Source organism: Brienomyrus brachyistius, unplaced genomic scaffold (genome assembly GCF_023856365.1).
Source record: "Brienomyrus brachyistius isolate T26 unplaced genomic scaffold, BBRACH_0.4 scaffold33, whole genome shotgun sequence".
Taxonomy (NCBI): Eukaryota; Metazoa; Chordata; class Actinopteri; order Osteoglossiformes; family Mormyridae; genus Brienomyrus; species Brienomyrus brachyistius.
In genome coordinates this window covers 124,705-148,231 of record NW_026042308.1, presented here as the reverse complement: position 1 = coordinate 148,231, position 23,527 = coordinate 124,705, and the positions used below count along the sequence as shown (strand labels likewise).

At 50.5% G+C, this 23,527-nt stretch overlaps 1 protein-coding gene across 5 annotated transcripts in view; it reads left to right on the top strand.

Annotated features, from left to right (window-relative positions):
* LOC125721468 (NLR family CARD domain-containing protein 3-like) overlaps nt 1–23,527 on the top strand; it is a 181,028-nt gene that overhangs the window by 37,780 nt on the left and 119,721 nt on the right. For 3 of the 5 annotated variants that reach the window (XM_048997399.1, XM_048997401.1, XM_048997400.1), the window contains 3 exons: nt 15,617–15,790; nt 15,905–15,951; nt 17,579–18,929. In XM_048997399.1, coding sequence (XP_048853356.1) covers nt 15,617–15,790; nt 15,905–15,951; nt 17,579–18,102 — 745 coding nt within the window. In that variant the 3' untranslated portion in view covers nt 18,103–18,929. Of the gene's footprint in view, nt 1–15,616; nt 15,791–15,904; nt 15,952–17,578; nt 18,930–23,527 lie in introns of those variants that run through there. The other 2 variants (XM_048997402.1, XM_048997403.1) reach the window with 2 other exon arrangements.

Here is a 23,527-nt window from a genome sequence, read left to right as displayed (position 1 = left end):
TAAAGGTAGCTGATTATGAGATAGACCTCGGTGTGTATGTTGATGCTTCCATGTCCCATTCTCGCCAGTGTGGGGAAGCAATTAAAAAGGCCAATAGGATGTTGGGTTACATCTCTAGGTGTGTGGAGTTTAATTTAAATGAAGTGATGCTAAGATAATACAATTCCTTGGTAAGACCCCACCTAGAATATTGTTTTAATGTGAGAGGGGGATATAGGGATGTCGAAGGAACAATCAGGTTCGCTTTGGTCCGTTCAGAAATATTTCTTAAAATATACACAAAATTATGATATATTTCATAAGCATTGATAGGTAATCGGGGGCAGCATGGTGGTGCAGTGGTTCGCACTGTTACCTCACACCTCTGGGACCCGGGTTCGAGTCTCCGCCTGGGTCACATGTGTATGGAGATTGCATGTTCTCCCCATGTCATTGTGGGGTTTCCTCCGGGTACTCCGGATTCCCCCCACAGTCCAAAAACATGCTGAGGCTAATTGGACTTGCTAAATTGCCCATAGGAATGCGTGTGTGAGTGCATGGTGTGTGAGTGTGCCCTGCGATGGGCTGGCCCCCCATCCTGGGTTGTTCCCTGCCTCGTGCCCATTGCTTCCGGGATAGGCTCCGGACCCCCCGCGACCCAGTAGGATAAGTGGTTTGGAAAATGGATGGATGGATGGATGATAGGTAATCCCACTAATTAATAAAATGAAAAAGTAGCCACAAGCCATCTACACTCGGACGTGCTATAATCACCCACCTTCACACATGGACTGGGGAGCCCCTTTCAGTCCTGGCAGGAGACCAACACGTAATTCCTGAGAAGTGCCGGGCGATGCGCGCTCTATCCCACGGCTGATCTCTGGTCAGTGCTGAGCTCTCCCCCTTCCTTTATGCTAAATCTGGAGTGGTACGCGTGCGGGGAGGGGGCGAGCTGGCCAGGCTCACCCCCTTCCTCAGGGAATATGCTCTTTATTCTCCAATTCCTGTCCAGGTGAGGCTGTTTTGCGCATATTTTGGGCAAGGCTTTCCCTTTTCCCCTGGGAGAGAAAAGATAAGCCTCCCTTTCCGCTGGGAAAGGCAAGATAGGTGTTCTAGCTCTTTCTGTGAGAAACAAGTTATATAAGTGATCAGTGAAAAAACATGTTTGTGCAGTTCACCTGTGGCACAACAATAATGTGGGTGAATCACGGTGGACAATGTATTTGAATCCCGGGGTGTTTAGTCCAAACACGATCAGAATCAATCCATACCTCAATCCCCTCATAGGTATGTCTGCTAGGTGGAGTTGGAGGTGCAGTATAATCCCATTATAACGAACTCGCTTATAACGGAATATCATCTGTAACAGACAAGGTCCGCTGACCGTGCGCCTTTAAGAACCTGCAGAAAAAGCATCGCATATAGCGGACTCACATACAATGGAATTTCGCTTATAACGGACAAACAGTTTGGTCCCATTTGTCATTTGCCGTTTGTCTGCGGCAGGATACATGTATGTGAGAGTGTCTGGCAGGGTATGTGTGTTTCAGAGTGTCTGTGACCGGGTACGCGTGTGTGTGAGTGTCTGTGGCAGGGTACGTGTGTTTGAGAGTGTCTGTGACAGGGTACATGTGTATGAGAGTGTCTGTGGCAGGGTACATGTGTGTGAGAGTGTCTGTGGCAGGGTATGTGTGTGTGAGAGTGTCTGGCAGGGTATGTGTGTGTGAGAGTGTCTGTGGCAGGGTACGCATGTGTGAGAGTGTCTGTGGCAGGGTATGTGTGTGTGAGAGTGTCTGGCAGGGTATGTGTGTGTGAGAGTGTCTGTGACAGGGTACGTGTGTGTGAGAGTGTCTGTGGCAGGGTATGTGTGTGTGAGAGTCTGTGGCAGGGTACACGTGTAGGAGAGTGTCTGTGGCAGGGTACGTGTGTGTGAGAGTGTCTGTGGCAGGGTACGCGTGTATGAGAGTGTCTGTGGCAGGGTACGTGTGTGTGAGAGTGTCTGTGGCAGGGTACGTGTGTGTGAGAGTGTCTGTGGCAGGGTACGTGTGTGTGAGAGTGTCTGTGGCAGGGTACGTGTGTGTGAGAGTGTCTGGCAGGGTACGTGTGTGTGAGAGTGTCTGTGGCAGGGTACGTGTGTGTGAGAGTGTCTGTGGCAGGGTATGTGTGTGTGAGAGTGTCTGGCAGGTTATGTGTGTGGGAGTGTCTGTGACAGGGTACATGTGTATGAGAGTGTCTGTGGCAGGGTACATGTGTATGAGAGTGTCTGTGGCAGGGTACGTGTGTGTGAGAGTGTATGGCAGGGTACGTGTGTGTGAGAGTGTCTGGCAGGGTACGTGTGTGTGAGAGTGTCTGGCAGGGTACGTGTGTGTGAGAGTGTCTGCGACACGGTACACGTGTGTGAGAGTGTCTGCGGCAGGGTACGTGTGTGTGAGAGTGTCTGTGGCAGGGTATGTGTGTGTGAGAGTGTCTGGCAGGGTATGTGTGTGAGAGTGTCTGTGACAGGGTACATGTGTATGAGAGTGTCTGTGGCAGGGTACATGTGTATGAGAGTGTCTGTGGCAGGGTACGTGTGTGTGAGAGTGTCTGTGGCAGGGTACGTGTGTGTGAGAGTGTCTGGCAGGGTACGTGTGTATGAGAGTGTCTGGCAGGGTACGTGTGTGAGAGTGTCTGTGACAGGGTACATGTGTATGAGAGTGTCTGTGGCAGGGTACATGTGTATGAGAGTGTCTGTGGCAGGGTACGTGTGTGTGAGAGTGTCTGTGGCAGGATACGTGTGTGTGAGAGTGTCTGGCAGGGTACGTGTGTATGAGAGTGTCTGGCAGGGTACGTGTGTATGAGAGTGTCTGTGGCAGGGTACGTGTGTGTGAGAGTGTCTGCGGCAGAGTATGTGTGTGAGAGTGTCTGCGGCAGGGTACATGTGTGTGAGAGTGTCTGCGGCAGAGTACGTGTGTTTGAGAGTGTCTGTGGCAGGATACGTGTGTATGAGAGTGTCTGTGGCAGGGTACGTGTGTATGAGAGTGTCTGTGGCAGGGTACGTGTGTGCGAGAGTGTCTGTGGAAGGGTACGTGTGTGCGAGAGTGTCTGCGGCAGGGTACGTGTGTGTGAGAGTGTCTGTGGCAGGGTACGTGTGTGTGAGAGTGTCTGCGGCAGGGTACGTGTGTGTGAGAGTGTCTGCGGCAGGGTACGTGTGTGTGAGAGTGTCTGCTGCAGGGTACGTGTGTGTGAGAGTGTCTGTGACAGGGTACGTGTGTGTTAGTGTGTCTGTGGCAGGGTACGTGTGTGTGAGAGTGTCTGAGGCAGGGTACGTGTGTGTGAGAGTGTCTGTGGCAGGGTACGTGTGTGTTAGTGTATCTGTGGCAGGGTACGTGTGTGTGAGAGTGTCTGAGGCAGGGTACGTGTGTGTGAGAGTGTCTGCGGCAGGATACGTGTGTATGAGAGTGTCTGTGGCAGGGTACGCGTGTATGAGAGTGTCTGCGACAGGATACGTGTGTGCGAGAGTGTCTGCGGCAGGATACGTGTGTATGAGAGTGTCTGCGGCAGGATACACGTGTATGAGAGTGTCTGCGACAGGGTACACGTGTCTGAGTGTGTCTGCGACAGGATACGTGTGTGCGAGAGTGTCTGCGGCAGGATACACGTGTATGAGAGTGTCTGCGACAGGGTACACGTGTCTGAGAGTGTCTGCGGCAGGGTACGTGTGTGTGAGAGTGTCTGCGGCAGGATACGTGTGTGTGAGAGTGTCTGTGACAGGGTACGTGTGTGTTAGTGTGTCTGTGGCAGGGTACGTGTGTGTGAGAGTGTCTGAGGCAGGGTACGTGTGTGTGAGAGTGTCTGCGGCAGGATACGTGTGTATGAGAGTGTCTGTGGCAGGGTACGTGTGTATGAGAGTGTCTGCGACAGGGTACGCGTGTCTGAGAGTGTCTGGCAGGGTATGTGTGTGAGAGTGTCTGTGACAGGGTACATGTGTATGAGAGTGTCTGTGGCAGGGTACATGTGTATGAGAGTGTCTGTGGCAGGGTACGTGTGTGTGAGAGTGTCTGTGGCAGGGTACGTGTGTGTGAGAGTGTCTGGCAGGGTACGTGTGTGTGAGAGTGTCTGGCAGGGTACGTGTGTGTGAGAGTGTCTGGCAGGGTATGTGTGTGTGAGAGTGTCTGTGACAGGGTACGTGTGTGTGAGAGTGTCTGGCAGGGTACGTGTGTATGAGAGTGTCTGGCAGGGTACGTGTGTGAGAGTGTCTGTGACAGGGTACATGTGTATGAGAGTGTCTGTGGCAGGGTACATGTGTATGAGAGTGTCTGTGGCAGGGTACGTGTGTGTGAGAGTGTCTGTGGCAGGATACGTGTGTGTGAGAGTGTCTGGCAGGGTACGTGTGTATGAGAGTGTCTGGCAGGGTACGTGTGTATGAGAGTGTCTGTGGCAGGGTACGTGTGTGTGAGAGTGTCTGCGGCAGAGTATGTGTGTGAGAGTGTCTGCGGCAGGGTACATGTGTGTGAGAGTGTCTGCGGCAGAGTACGTGTGTTTGAGAGTGTCTGTGGCAGGATACGTGTGTATGAGAGTGTCTGTGGCAGGGTACGTGTGTATGAGAGTGTCTGTGGCAGGGTACGTGTGTGCGAGAGTGTCTGTGGAAGGGTACGTGTGTGCGAGAGTGTCTGCGGCAGGGTACGTGTGTGTGAGAGTGTCTGTGGCAGGGTACGTGTGTGTGAGAGTGTCTGCGGCAGGGTACGTGTGTGTGAGAGTGTCTGCGGCAGGGTACGTGTGTGTGAGAGTGTCTGCTGCAGGGTACGTGTGTGTGAGAGTGTCTGTGACAGGGTACGTGTGTGTTAGTGTGTCTGTGGCAGGGTACGTGTGTGTGAGAGTGTCTGAGGCAGGGTACGTGTGTGTGAGAGTGTTTGAGGCAGGGTACGTGTGTGTGAGAGTGTCTGCGGCAGGATTCGTGTGTGTGAGAGTGTCTGTGGCAGGGTACGCGTGTGTGAGAGTGTCTGCGGCAGGGTACGTGTGTGTGAGAGTGTCTGTGGCAGGGTACGTGTGTGTTAGTGTATCTGTGGCAGGGTACGTGTGTGTGAGAGTGTCTGAGGCAGGGTACGTGTGTGTGAGAGTGTCTGCGGCAGGATACGTGTGTATGAGAGTGTCTGTGGCAGGGTACGCGTGTATGAGAGTGTCTGCGACAGGATACGTGTGTGCGAGAGTGTCTGCGGCAGGATACGTGTGTATGAGAGTGTCTGCGGCAGGATACACGTGTATGAGAGTGTCTGCGACAGGGTACACGTGTCTGAGTGTGTCTGCGACAGGATACGTGTGTGCGAGAGTGTCTGCGGCAGGATACACGTGTATGAGAGTGTCTGCGACAGGGTACACGTGTCTGAGAGTGTCTGCGGCAGGGTACGTGTGTGTGAGAGTGTCTGCGGCAGGATACGTGTGTGTGAGAGTGTCTGTGACAGGGTACGTGTGTGTTAGTGTGTCTGTGGCAGGGTACGTGTGTGTGAGAGTGTCTGAGGCAGGGTACGTGTGTGTGAGAGTGTCTGCGGCAGGATACGTGTGTATGAGAGTGTCTGTGGCAGGGTACGTGTGTATGAGAGTGTCTGCGACAGGGTACGCGTGTCTGAGAGTGTCTGCGGCAGGGTACGTGTGTGTGAGAGTGTCTGTGGCAGGGTACGTGTGTGTTAGTGTGTCTGTGGCAGGGTACGTGTGTGCGAGAGTGTCTGAGGCAGGGTACGTGTGTGCGAGAGTATCTGCGGCAGGATACGTGTGTGTGAGAGTGTCTGTGACAGGGTACGTGTGTGTGAGAGTGTCTGTGGCGGGATACGTGTGTGTGAGAGTGTCTGTGGCAGGATACGTGTGTGTGAGAGTGTCTGTGACAGGGTACGTGTGTGTTAGTGTGTCTGTGGCAGGGTACGTGTGTGTGAGAGTGTCTGAGGCAGGGTACGTGTGTGTGAGAGTGTCTGCGGCAGGATACGTGTGTATGAGAGTGTCTGTGGCAGGGTACGTGTGTGTGAGAGTGTCTGTGGCAGGGTACGTGTGTATGAGAGTGTCTGTGACAGGGTACGCGTGTATGAGAGTGTCTGTGACAGGGTACGCGTGTCTGAGAGTGTCTGCGGCAGGGTACGTGTGTGTGAGAGTGTCTGTGGCAGGGTACGTGTGTGTTAGTGTGTCTGTGGCAGGGTACGTGTGTGTGAGAGTGTCTGTGGCAGGGTATGTGTGTGTTAGTGTGTCTGTGGCAGGGTACGTGTGTGTGAGAGTGTCTGTGGCAGGGTACATGTGTATGAGAGTGTCTGTGGCAGGGTAAATGTGTGTGACAGTGTCTGCGGCAGAGTACGTGTGTGTGAGAGTGTCTGTGGTAGGGTACGTGTGTGTGAGAGTGTCTGTGGCAGGGTATGTGTGTGTGAGAGTGTCTGTGGCAGGGTACGTGTGTGTGAGAGTGTCTGTGGCAGGGTACGCGTGTATGAGAGTGTCTGCGACAGGATACGTGTGTGCGAGAGTGTCTGCGGCAGGATACACGTGTATGAGAGTGTCTGCGACAGGGTACACGTGTCTGAGTGTGTCTGCGACAGGATACGTGTGTGCGAGAGTGTCTGCGGCAGGATACACGTGTATGAGAGTGTCTGCGACAGGGTACACGTGTCTGAGAGTGTCTGCGGCAGGGTACGTGTGTGTGAGAGTGTCTGCGGCAGGATACGTGTGTGTGAGAGTGTCTGTGACAGGGTACGTGTGTGTTAGTGTGTCTGTGGCAGGGTACGTGTGTATGAGAGTGTCTGTGACAGGGTACGCGTGTCTGAGAGTGTCTGCGGCAGGGTACGTGTGTGTGAGAGAGTCTGTGGCAGGGTACGTGTGTGTTAGCGTGTCTGTGGCAGGGTACGTGTGTGCGAGAGTGTCTGAGGCAGGGTACGTGTGTGCGAGAGTATCTGCGGCAGGATACGTGTGTGTGAGAGTGTCTGTGACAGGGTACGTGTGTGTGAGAGTGTCTGTGGCGGGATACGTGTGTGTGAGAGTGTCTGTGGCAGGATACGTGTGTGTGAGAGTGTCTGTGACAGGGTACGTGTGTGTTAGTGTGTCTGTGGCAGGGTACGTGTGTGTGAGAGTGTCTGAGGCAGGGTACGTGTGTGTGAGAGTGTCTGCGGCAGGATACGTGTGTATGAGAGTGTCTGTGGCAGGGTACGTGTGTGTGAGAGTGTCTGTGGCAGGGTACGTGTGTATGAGAGTGTCTGTGACAGGGTACGCGTGTATGAGAGTGTCTGTGACAGGGTACGCGTGTCTGAGAGTGTCTGCGGCAGGGTACGTGTGTGTGAGAGTGTCTGTGGCAGGGTACGTGTGTGTTAGTGTGTCTGTGGCAGGGTACGTGTGTGTGAGAGTGTCTGTGGCAGGGTATGTGTGTGTTAGTGTGTCTGTGGCAGGGTACGTGTGTGTGAGAGTGTCTGTGGCAGGGTACATGTGTATGAGAGTGTCTGTGGCAGGGTAAATGTGTGTGACAGTGTCTGCGGCAGAGTACGTGTGTGTGAGAGTGTCTGTGGCAGGGTACGTGTGTGTGAGAGTGTCTGTGACAGGGTACGTGTGTGTTAGTGTGTCTGTGGCAGGGTACGTGTGTGTGAGAGTGTCTGAGGCAGGGTACGTGTGTGTGAGAGTGTCTGCGGCAGGATACGTGTGTATGAGAGTGTCTGTGGCAGGGTACGTGTGTATGAGAGTGTCTGTGACAGGGTACGCGTGTCTGAGAGTGTCTGCGGCAGGGTACGTGTGTGTGAGAGAGTCTGTGGCAGGGTACGTGTGTGTTAGCGTGTCTGTGGCAGGGTACGTGTGTGCGAGAGTGTCTGAGGCAGGGTACGTGTGTGCGAGAGTATCTGCGGCAGGATACGTGTGTGTGAGAGTGTCTGTGACAGGGTACGTGTGTGTGAGAGTGTCTGTGGCGGGATACGTGTGTGTGAGAGTGTCTGTGGCAGGATACGTGTGTGTGAGAGTGTCTGTGACAGGGTACGTGTGTGTTAGTGTGTCTGTGGCAGGGTACGTGTGTGTGAGAGTGTCTGAGGCAGGGTACGTGTGTGTGAGAGTGTCTGCGGCAGGATACGTGTGTATGAGAGTGTCTGTGGCAGGGTACGTGTGTGTGAGAGTGTCTGTGGCAGGGTACGTGTGTATGAGAGTGTCTGTGACAGGGTACGCGTGTATGAGAGTGTCTGTGACAGGGTACGCGTGTCTGAGAGTGTCTGCGGCAGGGTACGTGTGTGTGAGAGTGTCTGTGGCAGGGTATGTGTGTGTTAGTGTGTCTGTGGCAGGGTACGTGTGTGTGAGAGTGTCTGTGGCAGGGTATGTGTGTGTTAGTGTGTCTGTGGCAGGGTACGTGTGTGTGAGAGTGTCTGTGGCAGGGTACATGTGTATGAGAGTGTCTGTGGCAGGGTAAATGTGTGTGACAGTGTCTGCGGCAGAGTACGTGTGTGTGAGAGTGTCTGTGGTAGGGTACGTGTGTGTGAGAGTGTCTGTGGCAGGGTATGTGTGTGTGAGAGTGTCTGTGGCAGGGTACGTGTGTGTGAGAGTGTCTGTGACGGTACGTGTGTATGAGAGTGTCTGCGGCAGGGTACGTGTGTGTGAGAGTGTCTGCGGCAGAGTACGTGTGTGTGAGAGTGTCTGTGGTAGGGTACGTGTGTGTGAGAGTGTCTGTGGCAGGGTACGTGTGCGTGAGAGTGTCTGTGACAGGGTACGTGTGCATGAAAGTGTCTGCGGCAGGGTACGTGTGTGTGAGAGTGTCTGAGGCAGGGTACGTGTGTGTGAGAGTGTCTGTGGCAGGGTACGTGTGTGTGAGAGTGTCTGAGGCAGGGTACGTGTGTGTGAGAGTGTCTGTGGCAGGGTACGTGTGTGTGAGAGTGTCTGAGGCAGGGTATGTGTGTATGAGAGTGTCTGTGGCAGGGTACGTGTGTGCGAGAGTATCTGCGGCAGGATACGTGTGTGTTAGTGTGTCTGTGGCAGGGTACGTGTGTGTGAGAGTGTCTGTGACAGGATACGTGTGTGTGAGAGTGTCTGTGGCAGGATACGTGTGTGTGAGAGTGTCTGTGACAGAGTACGCGTGTGTGAGAGTGCCTGTGGCAGGATACGTGTGTGTGAGAGTGTCTGCGGCAGGACACGTGTGTATGAGTGTGTCTGCGGCAGGATACGCGTCTATGAGAGTGTCTGCGGCAGGATATGTGTGAGTGTCTGTGACAGTGTACCCGTGTGTGAGAGTGTCTGCGGCAGGATACGTGTGTGTGAGAGTGTCTGAGGCAGGGTACGTGTGTGTGAGAGTGTCTGTGACAGGGTACGTGTGTGTTAGTGTGTCTGTGGCAGGGTACGTGTGTGTGAGAGTGTCTGAGGCAGGGTACGTGTGTGTTAGAGTGTCTGCGGCAGGATACGTGTGTATGAGAGTGTCTGTGGCAGGGTACGTGTGTGTAAGAGTGTCTGTGACAGGGTACGTGTGTGTGAGAGTGTCTGTGGCAGGATACGTGTGTGTGAGAGTGTCTGTGGCAGGATACGTGTGTGTGAGAGTGTCTGCGGCAGGATACGTGTGTGTGAGAGTGTCTGCGGCAGCATACGTGTGTGTGAGAGTGTCTGCGGCAGGATACGCGTCTATGAGAGTGTCTGCGGCAGGATATGTGTGTCTGTGACAGTGTACGCGTGTGTGAGAGTGTCTGTGGCAGGATACGCATCTATGAGACTGTCTGCGGCAGGATATGTGTGAGTGTCTGTGACAGTGTACGCGTGTGTGAGAGTGTCTGTGGCAGGGTATGTGTGTGTTAGTGTGTCTGTGGAAGGGTACGTGTGTGCGAGAGTGTCTGCGGTAGGATACGTGTGTGCGGGAGTGTCTGTGGCAGGGTACGTGTGTGTGAGAGTGTCTGTAGCAGGATACGTGTGTGTGAGAGTGTCTGTGGCAGGATACGTGTGTGTGAGAGTGTCTGCGGCAGGATACGTGTGTGTGAGAGTGTCTGCGGCAGGATACGCGTCTATGAGAGTGTCTGCGGCAGGATATGTGTGTGAGTGTCTGTGACAGTGTACGCGTGTGTGAGAGTGTCTGTGGCAGGGTACGTGTATGTGTGAGTGTCTGTGACAGTGTACGCGTGTGTGAGAGTGTCTGTGACAGGGTATCTGTCTGTGAGAGTGTCTGCGACACCCCAACCCCAGTGTACTAGGTGACCTGCCCCACCCAGAGGCACAGGTGAAAAGAACCACTACCCCAAAGTAGAGGCTAGTTGAAGTGGCAGGAATGGGGGGGCGAATGAAGTCAGTATTTAATGTGAGGAGTCGTAGAGGGGAGAGGAAAAGAAAAGGAGATAAATGCAAAAAAGTAAAAAACGAAGGATTCTATTTATATATGATGATTGTGGATGATTGGAGCCGTAATTGTCAAAAAGAAATTAGTAAATAAAAAATTATCACACATATACACTCCTCAAAAAAATTAAAGGAACACTTTGAAAACACATCAGATATCAATGGGGAAAAAAAAATCACGCTGGATATCTATACTGATGTAGACTGGGTAATGTGTTAGGAATGAAAGGCTGCCACATCGTTTGATGGAAATGAAATTATCAACCTACAGAGGGCTGAATTCAAAGACACCCCGAAAATCAAAGTGAAAAATGATGTGGCAGACTAGTCCATTTTGTTGAAATTTCATTACAGTAACTCAGAATCATACTCAGTAGTTTGTATGGTCCCCACGTGGTTGTATGCATGCCTGACAATGTCGGGGCATGGTCCTAATGAGACCATGGATGATGTCCTGGGGGATCTCCTCTCACATCTGGACCAGGGTATCACTGAGCTTCTGGACAGTCTGAGGTGCAACCTGGTGGCATCGAATGGACGAAACATAATGTCCGTGGGGGGCAGTCAATGGTATCAATTCCTTCATCCTCCAGGAACTGCCTACATGCTCTTGCCACATGAGGCCGGGCATTGTCGTGCACCAGGAGGAACCCAGGACCCACCGCACCAGCATAGGGTCTGACAATGGGTTCAAGGATTTCATCCTGATACCTAATGGCAGTCAAGGTGCCGTTGTCTAGCCTGTAGAGGACTGTGCGTCCCTCCATGGATATGCCTCCCCAGACCATCACTGACCCACCACCAAACCGGTCATGCTGAACAATGCTGCAGGCAGCATAACATTTTCCATGGCTTCTCCAGACCCTTTCACGTCTGTCACATGTGCTGAGGGTGAACCTGCTCTCATCTGTGAAAAGCACAGGGCACCAGTAGCAGACCTGCAAATTCTGGTAATCTATGGCAAATGCCAATCGAGCTCCATGGTGCTGGGCAGTGAGCACAGGGTCCACTAGAGGACATTGGGTCCTCAGGGCACCCTTATGATGTCTGTTTCTGATTGTTTGCTGAGAGACATTTACACCAGTGACCTGCTGGAGGTCATTTTGTAGGGCTCCAGCAGTGTTCATCCTCTTCCTCCTTGCACAAAGGAGCAGATACCGGTCCTGCTGATGGGTTAAGGACCTTCTACGGCCCTGTCCAGCTCTCCTTGAATAACTGCCTGTCTCCTGGAATCTCCTCCATGCCCTTGAGATTGTGCTGGGAGACACAGCAAACCTTCTGGCAATGGCACGTATTGATGCGCCATCCTGGAGGAGTTGGACTACCTGTGCAAACTCTGTAGGGTCCAGGTATCGCCTCATGCTACCAGTAGTGACACTGACCGTCGCCAAATGCAAAACTAGTGAAAAAACTGTCAGAAAAGATGAGGAGGGAAAAATGCCAGTGGCCCCCACCTGTTAAACCATTCCTGGTTTGGGGGTCGTCTCATTGTTGCCCCTCTAGTCCACCTGTTGATAATTTCATTAACACCAAAGCAGCTGAAACTGATTAACAACCCCCTCCGCTACTTAACTGACCTGATCAATATCCCAGAAGTTTAATAGACTTGATGCTATACTCTGATTAAAAAGTGTTCCTTCAATTTTTTTGAGCAGTATATATTAATACATAGATATGAATGTCCATACATACACAGACACACTTTCATACATATCTGTAATGACTGAAACATACAATACATGAATCAAACAGTAATAATAATAATTAATAAAAATAACTGCAAAAAAGTAAGGGGGCGGTGGGGGTTGAGGTAGCTTTTATTCACAAAATAGTTTGCTGCAAACATACATCCATCCATCCATTTTCCAAACCGCTTATCCTACTGGGTCGCTGGGGGTCCGGAGCCTATCCCGGAAGCAATAGGCAAAAGGTAGGGAACAACCCAGGATGGGGGGCCAACCCATCGCAGGGCACATTCACATACCAGTCGGGCAATTTAGCAACTCCAATTAGCCTCAGCATGTTTTTGGACTGTGGGGAAAACCGGAGTACCTGGAGAAAATCCCACGACGACATGGGGAGAACATGCAAACTCCACACACATGTGACCCAGGCGGAGACTTGAACCCGGGTCCCAGAGGTGTATAGTGCTAACCACTGCACCACCTTGCCACCCCCAGCAAACATACAAACAACCAGAATTCTAGAAAAGTACTTTATATTTGAATGAAATAACAAATAAAACACTTTCAAATCACATGAGCCTATATTTTATTCACAACAGAACATAGATAATATAACAAATGTTCAAAGGCCGAAGACCTGTATTGGATGCCCGTGGTCTTCGGGCCCTCAGACGACTCTACATCACTCATCGGCATGATTGTGTCAGTGACATTACTAAATGGGCCCAGGAATACTTCCAGAAAGCACAGTCGGTAAACACAATCCGCCGTGCCATCTGCAGATGCCAGCTAAAGCTCTATCATGCAAAAAGGAAGCCATATCTGAACATGGTCCAGAAGCGCCGTCGTGTCCTGTGGGCCAAGACTCATTTGAAATGGACTGTTTCAAAGAGGGAAAGTGTTCTATGGTCAGACGAGTCCAAATGTGACATTCTTGTTGGTAATGAAGGGCTCCGTGTCCTCCGGGCTAAAGAGGAGGGAGACCTTCCAGCGTGTTATCAGCATTCAGTTCAAAAGCCAGCATCTCTGATGGTATGGGGGTGCATAAGTGCATACGGTATGGGCAGCTTCCATGTTTTGGAAGGAACTATGAATGCTGAAAGGTATATAAAGGTTTTAGAGCAACACATGCTCCCCTCCAGAGGATGTCTGTTTGAGGGAAGGCCTTGTGTATTTCAGCAGGACAATGTAAAACTACATACTGCAGATATTACAACAGCATGGCTTCGTCGGAGAAGAGCCCGGGTGCTGAATTGGCCTGTCTGCAGTCCAGATCTTTCACCTATAGAGAACATATAGTAATTACCTGTGACACCCCTTGTACACTGTGAGCAGGTATACAGGCCCACAGAGCATGCAGATAATTATCTGTGACACCCCTTGTACACTGTGAGCAGGTATCAGTACTGACTACTTTTTATATTGAGTCACATGTTTTATGTGAATTACTTTGTACTGAACTGAAGGCCAGTATTTGTCACTGTGAATATGTTGTTGCAGACGTCCATCCAGAAATCAGAGCTGGGGGAAAAGATAAGGTCCTTATTCCAATAAATTTTTGGTACAAATATCAATGTGTCTGTCGCAGATGGAGGATTATATATTCTAGAGGTTTCTTTTTATTTTTAAGTTGCAGAATGTTGTCTCATCTGAGGAGGATTCAGTGTATTATGTGTGAGGTTCGTTTTGGTTTTGATGCTGGATTCAGTTAGTAAATATTAGAAAAATTTCTTATTCTCAACTCGTATTTATGGATTAAGTCTTCGAATGTCATGAAATGACTGTTACTGAAAAGGAGGTGGAGATGTGTAATCCCTTTCTGTCCCCGTGAGTGATAGTGAATATTGATATTGTGAAGTAGGAAGTCCAGATTATTCCAGATTGGCGTGTATTTACAGGGTCTGAGAGTACAGTTAGTGATTTTAATGGCTTTCCTCTGGGCTGTCAGTGCTGTGGAAATGGCAGCACTGTGTTGGTAATGCAGTTTTGTTTCTTTAATGAAATTTTGAGTAAGTCTGCATGTCTGAGATTTTTACAGTACAGCTGCTCCTGCTGTAACCATGAGCTGCTGTTACTGCTGTAGTGTGACCATTTAGTTAAGTCTTGCAGTTGATTTGCTAAGTAATAATTAAGAAAAATGAGCTTGTAATCCAACTTGAGATTTACTTTTCTGTAATGTGGAATGTTTGATTTTGCGTTTTTGTTTTTCCAGCAAAAATGTGACATTAATGAGTTTGAAAGAATTTTTCTGAATTTATTCTGGACGAGTAATTTTATTTTTATTGATTTAAGTGGGAGACTCATCTATTGTTTTTAATAAGGGGGCATAGTTGAGGGTAACCAAGTCAGACAGCCTGTGGGAGATGTAGATACCCAAGTACCGGATATTTCCAGTGTGAAATGGACCATCCTGATCAGCTGAATCCCAGGCATCTTCAGGCAGTGAGAATATTATGGGTTTTTTCCAGTTTATTGTGTAGTTTGATAGATTTGAAAAGGTATTAATAAAATTAAAATTTCATATTTTGAGGGTTTCATAAAAACAGCAAGATATCATCTGCATAGAGATTAATTTTGTGTTGTTATTAGTATGAATTCCATTTATTTCACTGTTCTGTCGTATTGTTTCCACAATTGTTTCTATGAAGATGGCAAACAGTGAAGGAGAGAGTGGGCATGCAGGCCGTCTTCCCCGTCGGAGTGTGAATGCAGGTGATGTCATCCCATCTGTGACACTGTAGCTTTGGGTGAGGTGTACAGTATTTTAACCCAGTGGGTGAACGACTCTCCGAAGCCAAATCTATGCAATGTATTAAAGAGGAATGTCCAACTGACTGTCAGATGCAGTTTCTGCATCTAGTGTTGTAATCATGGTTTTAGTGTGGGTATGCTGAGCAGTCTAGACTAAATTAAATAATCTATAGATGTTGTCCGAGGCATGTCTTGTCTTGAAAATCATTACAAAAGCTCTCGCCACTCAGTTACAGACAGTCATTCCTACTATAATCCATCCTGATCAGACAGATTTCATCAAGTTATTCATTAATGAGAGTGGCGGGTAACTGGAGGGTTGTGTTGGGTCTTTATCAGGTCTCAATAACACTGTAATGGCCGGTAACTGGAGGGCTGTGTTTGGTCTTTATCAGGTTTCAATAACACTGTAATGGCCTATACATTTCTGCAGGGTAACCATCCGGTCTGGCGATTGGTTGTTAGGCATTTGGTTGAGGACCTTATGGAGTTCTTCTGATGTTAATGGTGCATCAAGCAGAGGTGGAGATTTCAGGTCCAGGGAGTACAAATCCAGACCAAGATTTTGTTTCAACAAACCAGTTGAGTCTCTGTGACTGTGACTCTTTATATTCATCTGGTTGGTTGAAACAAAATCTTGGTCTGGATTTGTACTCTCTGGACCTGAAATCTCCACCTCTGGCATCAAGGGCATTTGCTGTTTCATTGGTTAATATGGGTAAGTCTAGATTATTTTTAAATGATTCTATATCAACTGGATCTGGTTCTGAGAAGTATAGGTTCTTATAAAATGTTCAAAAGATGTTAATTTTGCGTGATTATTGAAATATTTATTAGAGGAGTCACTTTTGCTTAAAAGTAATGCTTGTAATGGTCAGGTGATCTTATTTATTGTAGATTTTTTTCCCATCTTTCTGCAGACTGTCAGGCTGTAGAGTAACAGAAGAAGGCTGTTCTTCCCTGGCTTCAGCTCTGAGGTCAAACCCCTCACACCTGAGAGAGCTGGATCTGAGCTACAATCACCCAGGAGACTCAGGAGTGAAGCTGCTCTCTGCTGTACTGGAGGATCCCAGCTGTAAACTGGAGAAGCTGAAGTGAGTACAGAGTGTGTGTCTGACACGCTACAGATACTTATGCATGTATGTGAAGAAGAGGCACCAATAAATAAATGGATACAGCAGTACTATGTCATTCTGCTTCTCCTATAGTGTGGATCACGGTGGAGAGTGCAGGACCAGACCAGGCTTACAGAAATGTAAGTGTCTTTGCATGTTTTTATTAATAATACCATGAATACTACTGTATGTTTTGGTTGTATTCACACAATTGTTGTGATGAGTGGCTTTTTGCACTGTGTGTAGATGGATTTCCATGTTTGTGTTTAGGTGAGTTTCATGTCATTTTAGATAAACATCCAAACGCGAAACTTAAAATCAAAATCATCACCAAAACACTATCAATTAATTAAAAATATTTTTTGCAAATGCTTTATTTGCAAAGCTGCTTGTATTATCTTCGTGTTTGTGTGGGAGTGTAGGATGGTTAAATATATTCTGAATTAGTTATACATATTTAATTTCACAAAAAAAGAATCCTTTGCATTTGTTCTTTTTGCGGATGCCGTGAGTGTATGTGTTTTCTGTGAGAGATTCGTTAGTATTGTCCTAAGGAGGCACCTGTAGGCAGTGAGACCGGACTCTCTCCTCAAGTGCAAAATGTGAATTTGCATTTTTACAAGGTGGTTCTGGAACATTCCTTAAAATTCATGAGAGAATATTACTGATTGGTCACTGAATCCCTTAAACCAGGGGAGCCCAAATCCAGTCCTGGAGGGCCAGAGTCCTGCACATTTTTGGGTTTCCCCTCATTTAACACACCTGATTCATCTCCTTGTGCTAATAACCACACAGCTCTTGAGCTGAATTATTTATGGTGGAACAGGGAAAGAACTTTGCTACACAGGGCACCGGCCCCCCAGGACTGGATTTGGACACCCCTGCTTTAGGTAGAAGAAACAGGCAGCACAAGTCAATGTTAACTGGCCAATGAGGTAGTGCCCCTCTCATAAATATTAATCAGCTAGCCAATCGTGTAGGGCTTCGCTCATGAATATTAAAAAGTTCTCCTGATCCACGGTGCTGAAAGAAATTAGCGCCCAGGACACACTGGATGTGCGGCGGAAAATATCAAATTTCATTTCGGCGCCTATGTTAACAGATTAGAGCGACCGCGTGCGTGCGCGAGATGCGGGGCTCACGCCTCGCGGCAGCGGTGCAGGATCTACAGTCACGCGCGCGGTAAGCGGTTCTCTATGGAAGCGTATTGCATTCATCTGGGAAAAATTAATTCTGTTTTTCCGAATTAATGAGATAATAATCCCGTTTTTCAGAGCAATATTTTTCTGAATTAATGAAAACCTTCCTGTTTTTTATGATGCGCGCACGATCTGTGCCGGAATTATCGTTTATATCAGAATCCAGATCCAAATTTTTATTAAATATCACTTTAAACGTGTAATAATATTACTTAAATATTCTGTTATTGATGGCCATTTTCGAGCCGGACGCGCCGGAATTAGCGGTTTGAAGGAAAGACACTGACTTTAGTATTGATCTCTGGTGCCGTTTTGTGGTAAATGTGCTTGTGATGAATATGTCTGATGAATGTCGCTGCTTTGTCATTTTTTTATTAAATTAATTAAGCTGTTAGTTTAGCTCGCGCCCCATTTTGGCGGCTCTTCCCGCCGCCGTCGCGCGCCCGCTTTATGTTTCATAAACTTCAGTTCCCGCTTCGTTAGGGGAAGCTGTGCTGTTTTTATATCGTACAGAAACATAAAGTACAGGCGGCCTGATGGGATTAATAATTCTTCCTCCTGCCTACAGACTCCTGCCAGCTGACGCTGGACCCCAACACAGCAAACAGACGCCTGTCTCTGTCAGGGGGGAACAGGAAGGTGACACATGAGTGGGGGGCAGAGCAGCCATATCCTGATCATCCAGAGAGATTTGACAGCTGGAGCCAAGTTCTGTGCAGAGAGAGTCTGACTGGCCGCTGTTACTGGGAGGCTGAGTGGGATGGAGATGGAGCTGTGATAGCAGTGACTTATAAAGGGATCTGGAGGGGAGGAGGGAGTGACTGTGGGCTTGGATTCAATGACAAGTCATGGAGTCTGTGCTGTAATACTGACAGTTACTCTGTCCGGCACAATAATAAACAGACTCTCATACCCATAGAGCCCTCAGGCTCCCGCAGAGTAGGAGTGTATCTGGACTGGGGGGCTGGTGCTCTGTCCTTCTACAGAGTCTCCTCTGATGGACTGACCCCCCTGCACAGATTCACCTCCTCATTCACTGAGTCCCTCTATCCAGGGTTTTATGTTTATATGAACTCCTCAGTGTCACTGTGACATGTTGCTGGTTCTCCTGCAAAAAGGTAAAATCTCTGCCTTTTAACCTTTATAATCCTTTTTACTCTGAAATGTACAGAACTGTGCAAAAGTCTCAGGCAGGCAAAGAAAATGATGTTTAGATTATCCTCCTGTTGGTGTAAAACTATGATATGATGCCTGTCAAAGTGTGTCAGCTTCGCCATTTCAGAACCTCTGCTAAAATCATCCTAGTATTTGCAGCGACCGTCCAGTGCAGCCATGTATTTTTTGACTTGGCCACTAGCAGACCTCATACAGTTAGTCAATCTCTCACTGACTTTTTAAACCAATATATCTAATTATTTAATTGAGCTGTTGGTGAAATTTTAACAAAATCATGGAACGGCTGAGGTCCCCCTGAGGAGAAGTTTGGGAACTGAAGTTGTGTTCATCTAGCCATCCAACTAGATATCAGTAACTTTTTAGAAAACAGAAGAAATTATTACTAGTTTTTATTGTGTTATTCTTAATTTGCACACGTTCTAATGTTAAATTGTGTTTTTTGTTCTAAGCCAAAGTACACTTGCTACCCAGATAAACAGCTTTAAACATTTCTTTGGACTGACTAAGACTTTTGCACAGTACTGTGTGTTTGACAAAAAATAAATGACTGTGTTCAGTGAGCTGAATAAACATGAAAAATATTGTTTTTTATACGTTTTCTCTCTGACTAAAATGTAATTAAATGTAATCCTGATTGGGGGGGGCTATCCCCTTCTCCTGTATATGTACATTTTATATATTTATGTCCATTTACTGTATTCCCTCCCTGTACAATGACAATAAAGGCTTTCTGTTCTGTCCTATTAATGTCCTGCTTCAGCGTCACCCAAAGCATAACTGAGTAACATAATGAAACCACAGTCTGCTGGATTAAGTTAAATTCACTGTATTACTGCAGCTGAACATAACTGACATAATGACTGTCAATCAATGTATAATAATCATTTAACTAGAGACATAACAGACTGAAAAAAACTGGAAAATATAATTATATCCTGGTTCAGTGGATTAAAGTAAATAAAATAATTATTAATATATTTAAATAAATAAAGAAATTTGATTTATTAAATAATTAACACCCTTGCCACCCCCACCCCCCAGTAATAGGTCTGGTTGCTCCCCTGTCAGACAGAACGGGCAGTTTCCCAGGCAACCTTGCCACCCACTCCCCACTGAACAAGGTCTGGTTATGCCCCCGTCAGATAACGGGCAGGTGCCCAGGATCCCTTACCCCCCCCACCCCCCACCACACTGTAAAAGGTCTGGTTATGCCCCCGTCAAACAGAATGGGCAGGTGCCCAGACACCCTTGCCACCCCCACCTCACTGTAATAGGTCTGCTTACTCCCCCGTCGGACAGAAGGGGCAGGTGCCCAGACACCCTTTCCCCCCCCCAACCAACCCCACTGAAAAAGGTCTGGTTCTCCCCCGTCGGACAAAAAGGGCAGCTACCCAGGCACCCTTGCCACCCCCACCCCACTGTAAAAGATCTGGTTATGCCCCCGTCAGACAGAACGGGCAGGTGCCCAGGCACCCTTGCCACCCCCACCCCACTGTAAAAGGTCTGGTTACTCCCCCATAGGACAAAAGGGGCAGGTGCCCAAGCAGCATTGCCACCCCCACCCCCCTGTAAAAGGTCTGGTTATGCCCCCGTCAGACAGAACGGGCAGGTGCCCAGGCACCCTTGCCACCCCCACCCCACTGTGAAAGGTCTGGTTACTCCCCCATAGGACAGAAGGGGCAGGTGCACAGGCACCCTTGCCACCCCCCACCCCACTGTAATAGTTTTGCTTACTCCCCCGTAGGACAGAAGGGGCAGGTGCCCAGGCACCCTTACCACCCTCACCCCACTGTAAAAGGTCTGGTTACTCCCCCATAGGACAGAAGGGGCAGGTGCACAGGCACCCTTGCCACCCCCACCCCACTGTAATAGTTTTGCTTACTCCCCCGTAGGACAGAAGGGGCAGGTGCCCAGGCACCCTTACCACCCCCACCCCACTGAAAAAGGTCTGGTTACTCCCCCATAGGACAGAAGGGGCAGGTGCACAGGCACCCTTGCCACCCCCACCCCACTGAAAAAGGTCTGGTTCTCTTCCATCGGACCAAAAGGGCAGCTACCCAGACACCCTTGCCACCCCCACCCCACTGTAAAAGGTCTGGTTATGCCCCCGTCAGACAGAACGGGCAGGTGCCCAGGCACCCTTGCCACCCCCACCCCCCTGTACAAGGTCTGGTTAAAGCCCCGTCAGACAAGACGGGCAGTTTCCCAGGCAACCTTGCCACCCCCAACACACTGTAAAAGGTCTGGTTATGCCCCCGTCAGACAGAAAAGGCATGTGCCCAGGCACCCTTGCCACCCCCCACCCACTGTAAAAGGTCTGGTTTAAGCCCCGTCAGACAGAACGGGCAGGTGCCCAGGCACCCTTGCCACCCCCACCCCACTGTAAAAGGTCTGGTTATGCCCCCGTCAGACAGAACGGGCAGGTGCCCAGGCACCCTTGCCACCCCCCACCCCACTGTAAAAGATCTGGTTATGCCCCCGTCAGACAGAACGGGCAGGTGCCCAGGCACCCTTGACACCCCCGCCCCACTGTAAAAGGTCTAGTTACTCCCCGGTAGGACCGAAGGGGTTGGTGCCCCGGCAGCCTTGCAACCCCCACCCCACTGTAAAAGGTCTGGTTATGCCCCCGTCAGGCAGAAAAGGCATGTGCCCAGGCACCCTTGCCACCCCCACCCCACTGCAAAAGGTCTAGTTATTCCCCGGTAGGATCGAAGGAGCTGGTGCCCAGGCAGCATTGCCACCCCCACCCCCCCGCAAAGGGTCTGGTTAAAGACCTGTCAGACAGGACGGGCAGTTTCCCAGGCAACCTTGCCACCCCCATCCCACTGAAAAAGGTCTGGTTCTCCCCCGTAGGACCAAAAGGGCAGCTACTCAGACACCCTTGCCACCCCCACCCCCACTGTGAAAGGTCTGGTTATGCCCCCGTCAGACAACGGGCAGGTGCCCAGGCACCCTTGCCACCCTCACCCCACTGTAAAAGGTCTGGTTACTCGCCCATAGGACAGAAGGGGCAGGTGCACAGGCACCCTTGCCACCCCCACCCCACTGAAAAAGGTCTGGTTCTCTTCCATCGGACCAAAAGGGCAGCTACCCAGACACCCTTGCCACCCCCACCCCACTGTGAAAGGTCTGGTTATGCCCCCGTCAGACAGAACGGGCAGGTGCCCAGGCACCCTTGCCACCCCCACCCCCCTGTACAAGGTCTGGTTAAAGCCCCGTCAGACAAGACGGGCAGTTTCCCAGGCAACCTTGCCACCCCCAAACACACTGTAAAAGGTCTGGTTATGCCCCCCGTCAGACAGAAATGGCATGTGCCCAGGCACCCTTGCCACCCCCACCCCCACTGTAAAAAGGTCTAGTTACTCCCCCATAGGACAGAAGGGGCAGGTGCCCAGGCACCCTTGCCACCCCCACCCCACTGTAAAAGGTCTGGTTACTCCCCCATAGGACAGAAGGGGCAGGTGTCCAGGCAGCATTGCCACCCCCACCCCCCTGTAAAAGGTCTGGTTAAAGCCCCCGTCAGACAAGACGGGCAGTTTCCCAGGCAACCTTGCCACCCCCCTCCCCACTGAAAAATGTCTGGTTCTCCCCCGTCGTACAAAAAGGGCAGCTACCCAGACACCCTTGCCACCCCCACCACACTGTAAAAGTTCTTGGTGCTCCCTCCGTCGGACAGAAGGGGCAGGTGCCCAGACACCCTTGCCACCCCCACCCCACTGTAAAAGGTCTGGTTATTCCCCCCGTCAGACTGAATGGGCAGGTGTCCAGGCAGCCTTGCAACCCCCACCCCACTGTAAAAGGTCAGGTTATGCCCCCGTCAGACAGAAAAGACATGTGCCCAGGCAGCCTTGCAACCCCCACCTCCCCTGTACAAAGGTCTGGTTAAAGCCCCGTCAGACAAGACGGGCAGTTTCCCAGGCAACCTTGCCACCCCCCCTCCCCACTGAAACATTTCTGGTTCTCCCCCGTCGTGCAAAAGGGGCAGCTACCCAGACACCCTTGCCACCACACCCCACTGTGAAAGGTCTGGTTATGCCCCCGTCTGATAACGGGCAGGTGCCCAGGATCCCTTACCCACCCCCCCACCACACTGTAAAAGAGCTGGGTACTCCCCGTCAGACAAAAAAGGCATGTGCCCAGGCACCCTTGCCACCCCCCACCCCACTGTAAAAGGTCTGGTTTCTCCCCCATAGGACAGAAGGGGCAGGTGCCCAGGCACCCTTGCCACCCCCACCCCACTGTAAAAGGTCTGGTTATGCCCCCGTCAGACAGAACGGGCAGGTGCCCAGGCACCCTTGCCACCCCCACCCCACTGTAAAAGGTCTGGTTTCTCCCCCCATAGGACAGAAGGGGCAGGTGTCCAGGCAGCATTGCCACCCCCCACCCCCCTGCAAAAGGTCAGGTTAAAGCCCCGTCAGACAGGACGGGTAGTTTCCCAGGCAACCTTGCCACCCCCTCCCCCTTGTAAAAGGTCTGGTTAAAGCCCCGTCAGACAGGACGGGTAGTTTCCCCAGGCAGCATTGCCACCCCCCTCCCCCCTGTAAAAAGGTCTGGTTATGCCCCCGTCAGACAGAACTGACAGGTCCCCAGGCACCCTTTCCCCCCCCCAACCCCACTGAAAAAGGTCTGGTTCTCCCCCGTCGGACAAAATGGGCAGCTACCCAGACACCCTTGCCACCCCCCACCCCACTGTAAAAGGTCTGGTTTCTCCCCCATAGGACAGAAGGGGCAGGTGCCCAGGCACCCTTGCCACCCCCACCCCACTGTAAAAGGTCTGGTTATGCCCCCGTCAGACAGAACGGGCAGGTGCCCAGGCAACCCTTGCCACCACCCCACCCCACTGTAAAAGGTCTGGTTTCTCCCCCATAGGACAGAAGGGGCAGGTGTCCAGGCAGCATTGCCACCCACCCACCCCCCTGCAAAAGGTCAGGTTAAAGCCCCCGTCAGACAGGACGGGTAGTTTCCCAGGCAACCTTGCCACCCCCCTCCCCCTTGTAAAAGGTCTGGTTAAAGCCCCGTCAGACAGGACGGGTAGTTTCCCAGGCAGCATTGCCACCCCCCCTCCCCCACTGTAAAAAGGTCTGGTTACTCCCCCATAGGACAGAAGGGGCAGGTGCCCAGGCAGCATTGCCACCCCCCAACCCACTGTAAAAGGTCTAGTTACTCCCCGGTAGGATCGAAGGGGCTGGTGGCCAGGCAGGGTTGCCACCCCCCCACACCCCCTGCAAAAGGTCTGGTTAAAGCCCCGTCAGACAAGACGGGCAGTTTCCCATGCAACCTTGCCACCCCCTACCCACTGAAAAATGTCTGGTTCTCCCCCGTCGTGCAAAAACGGCCAGCT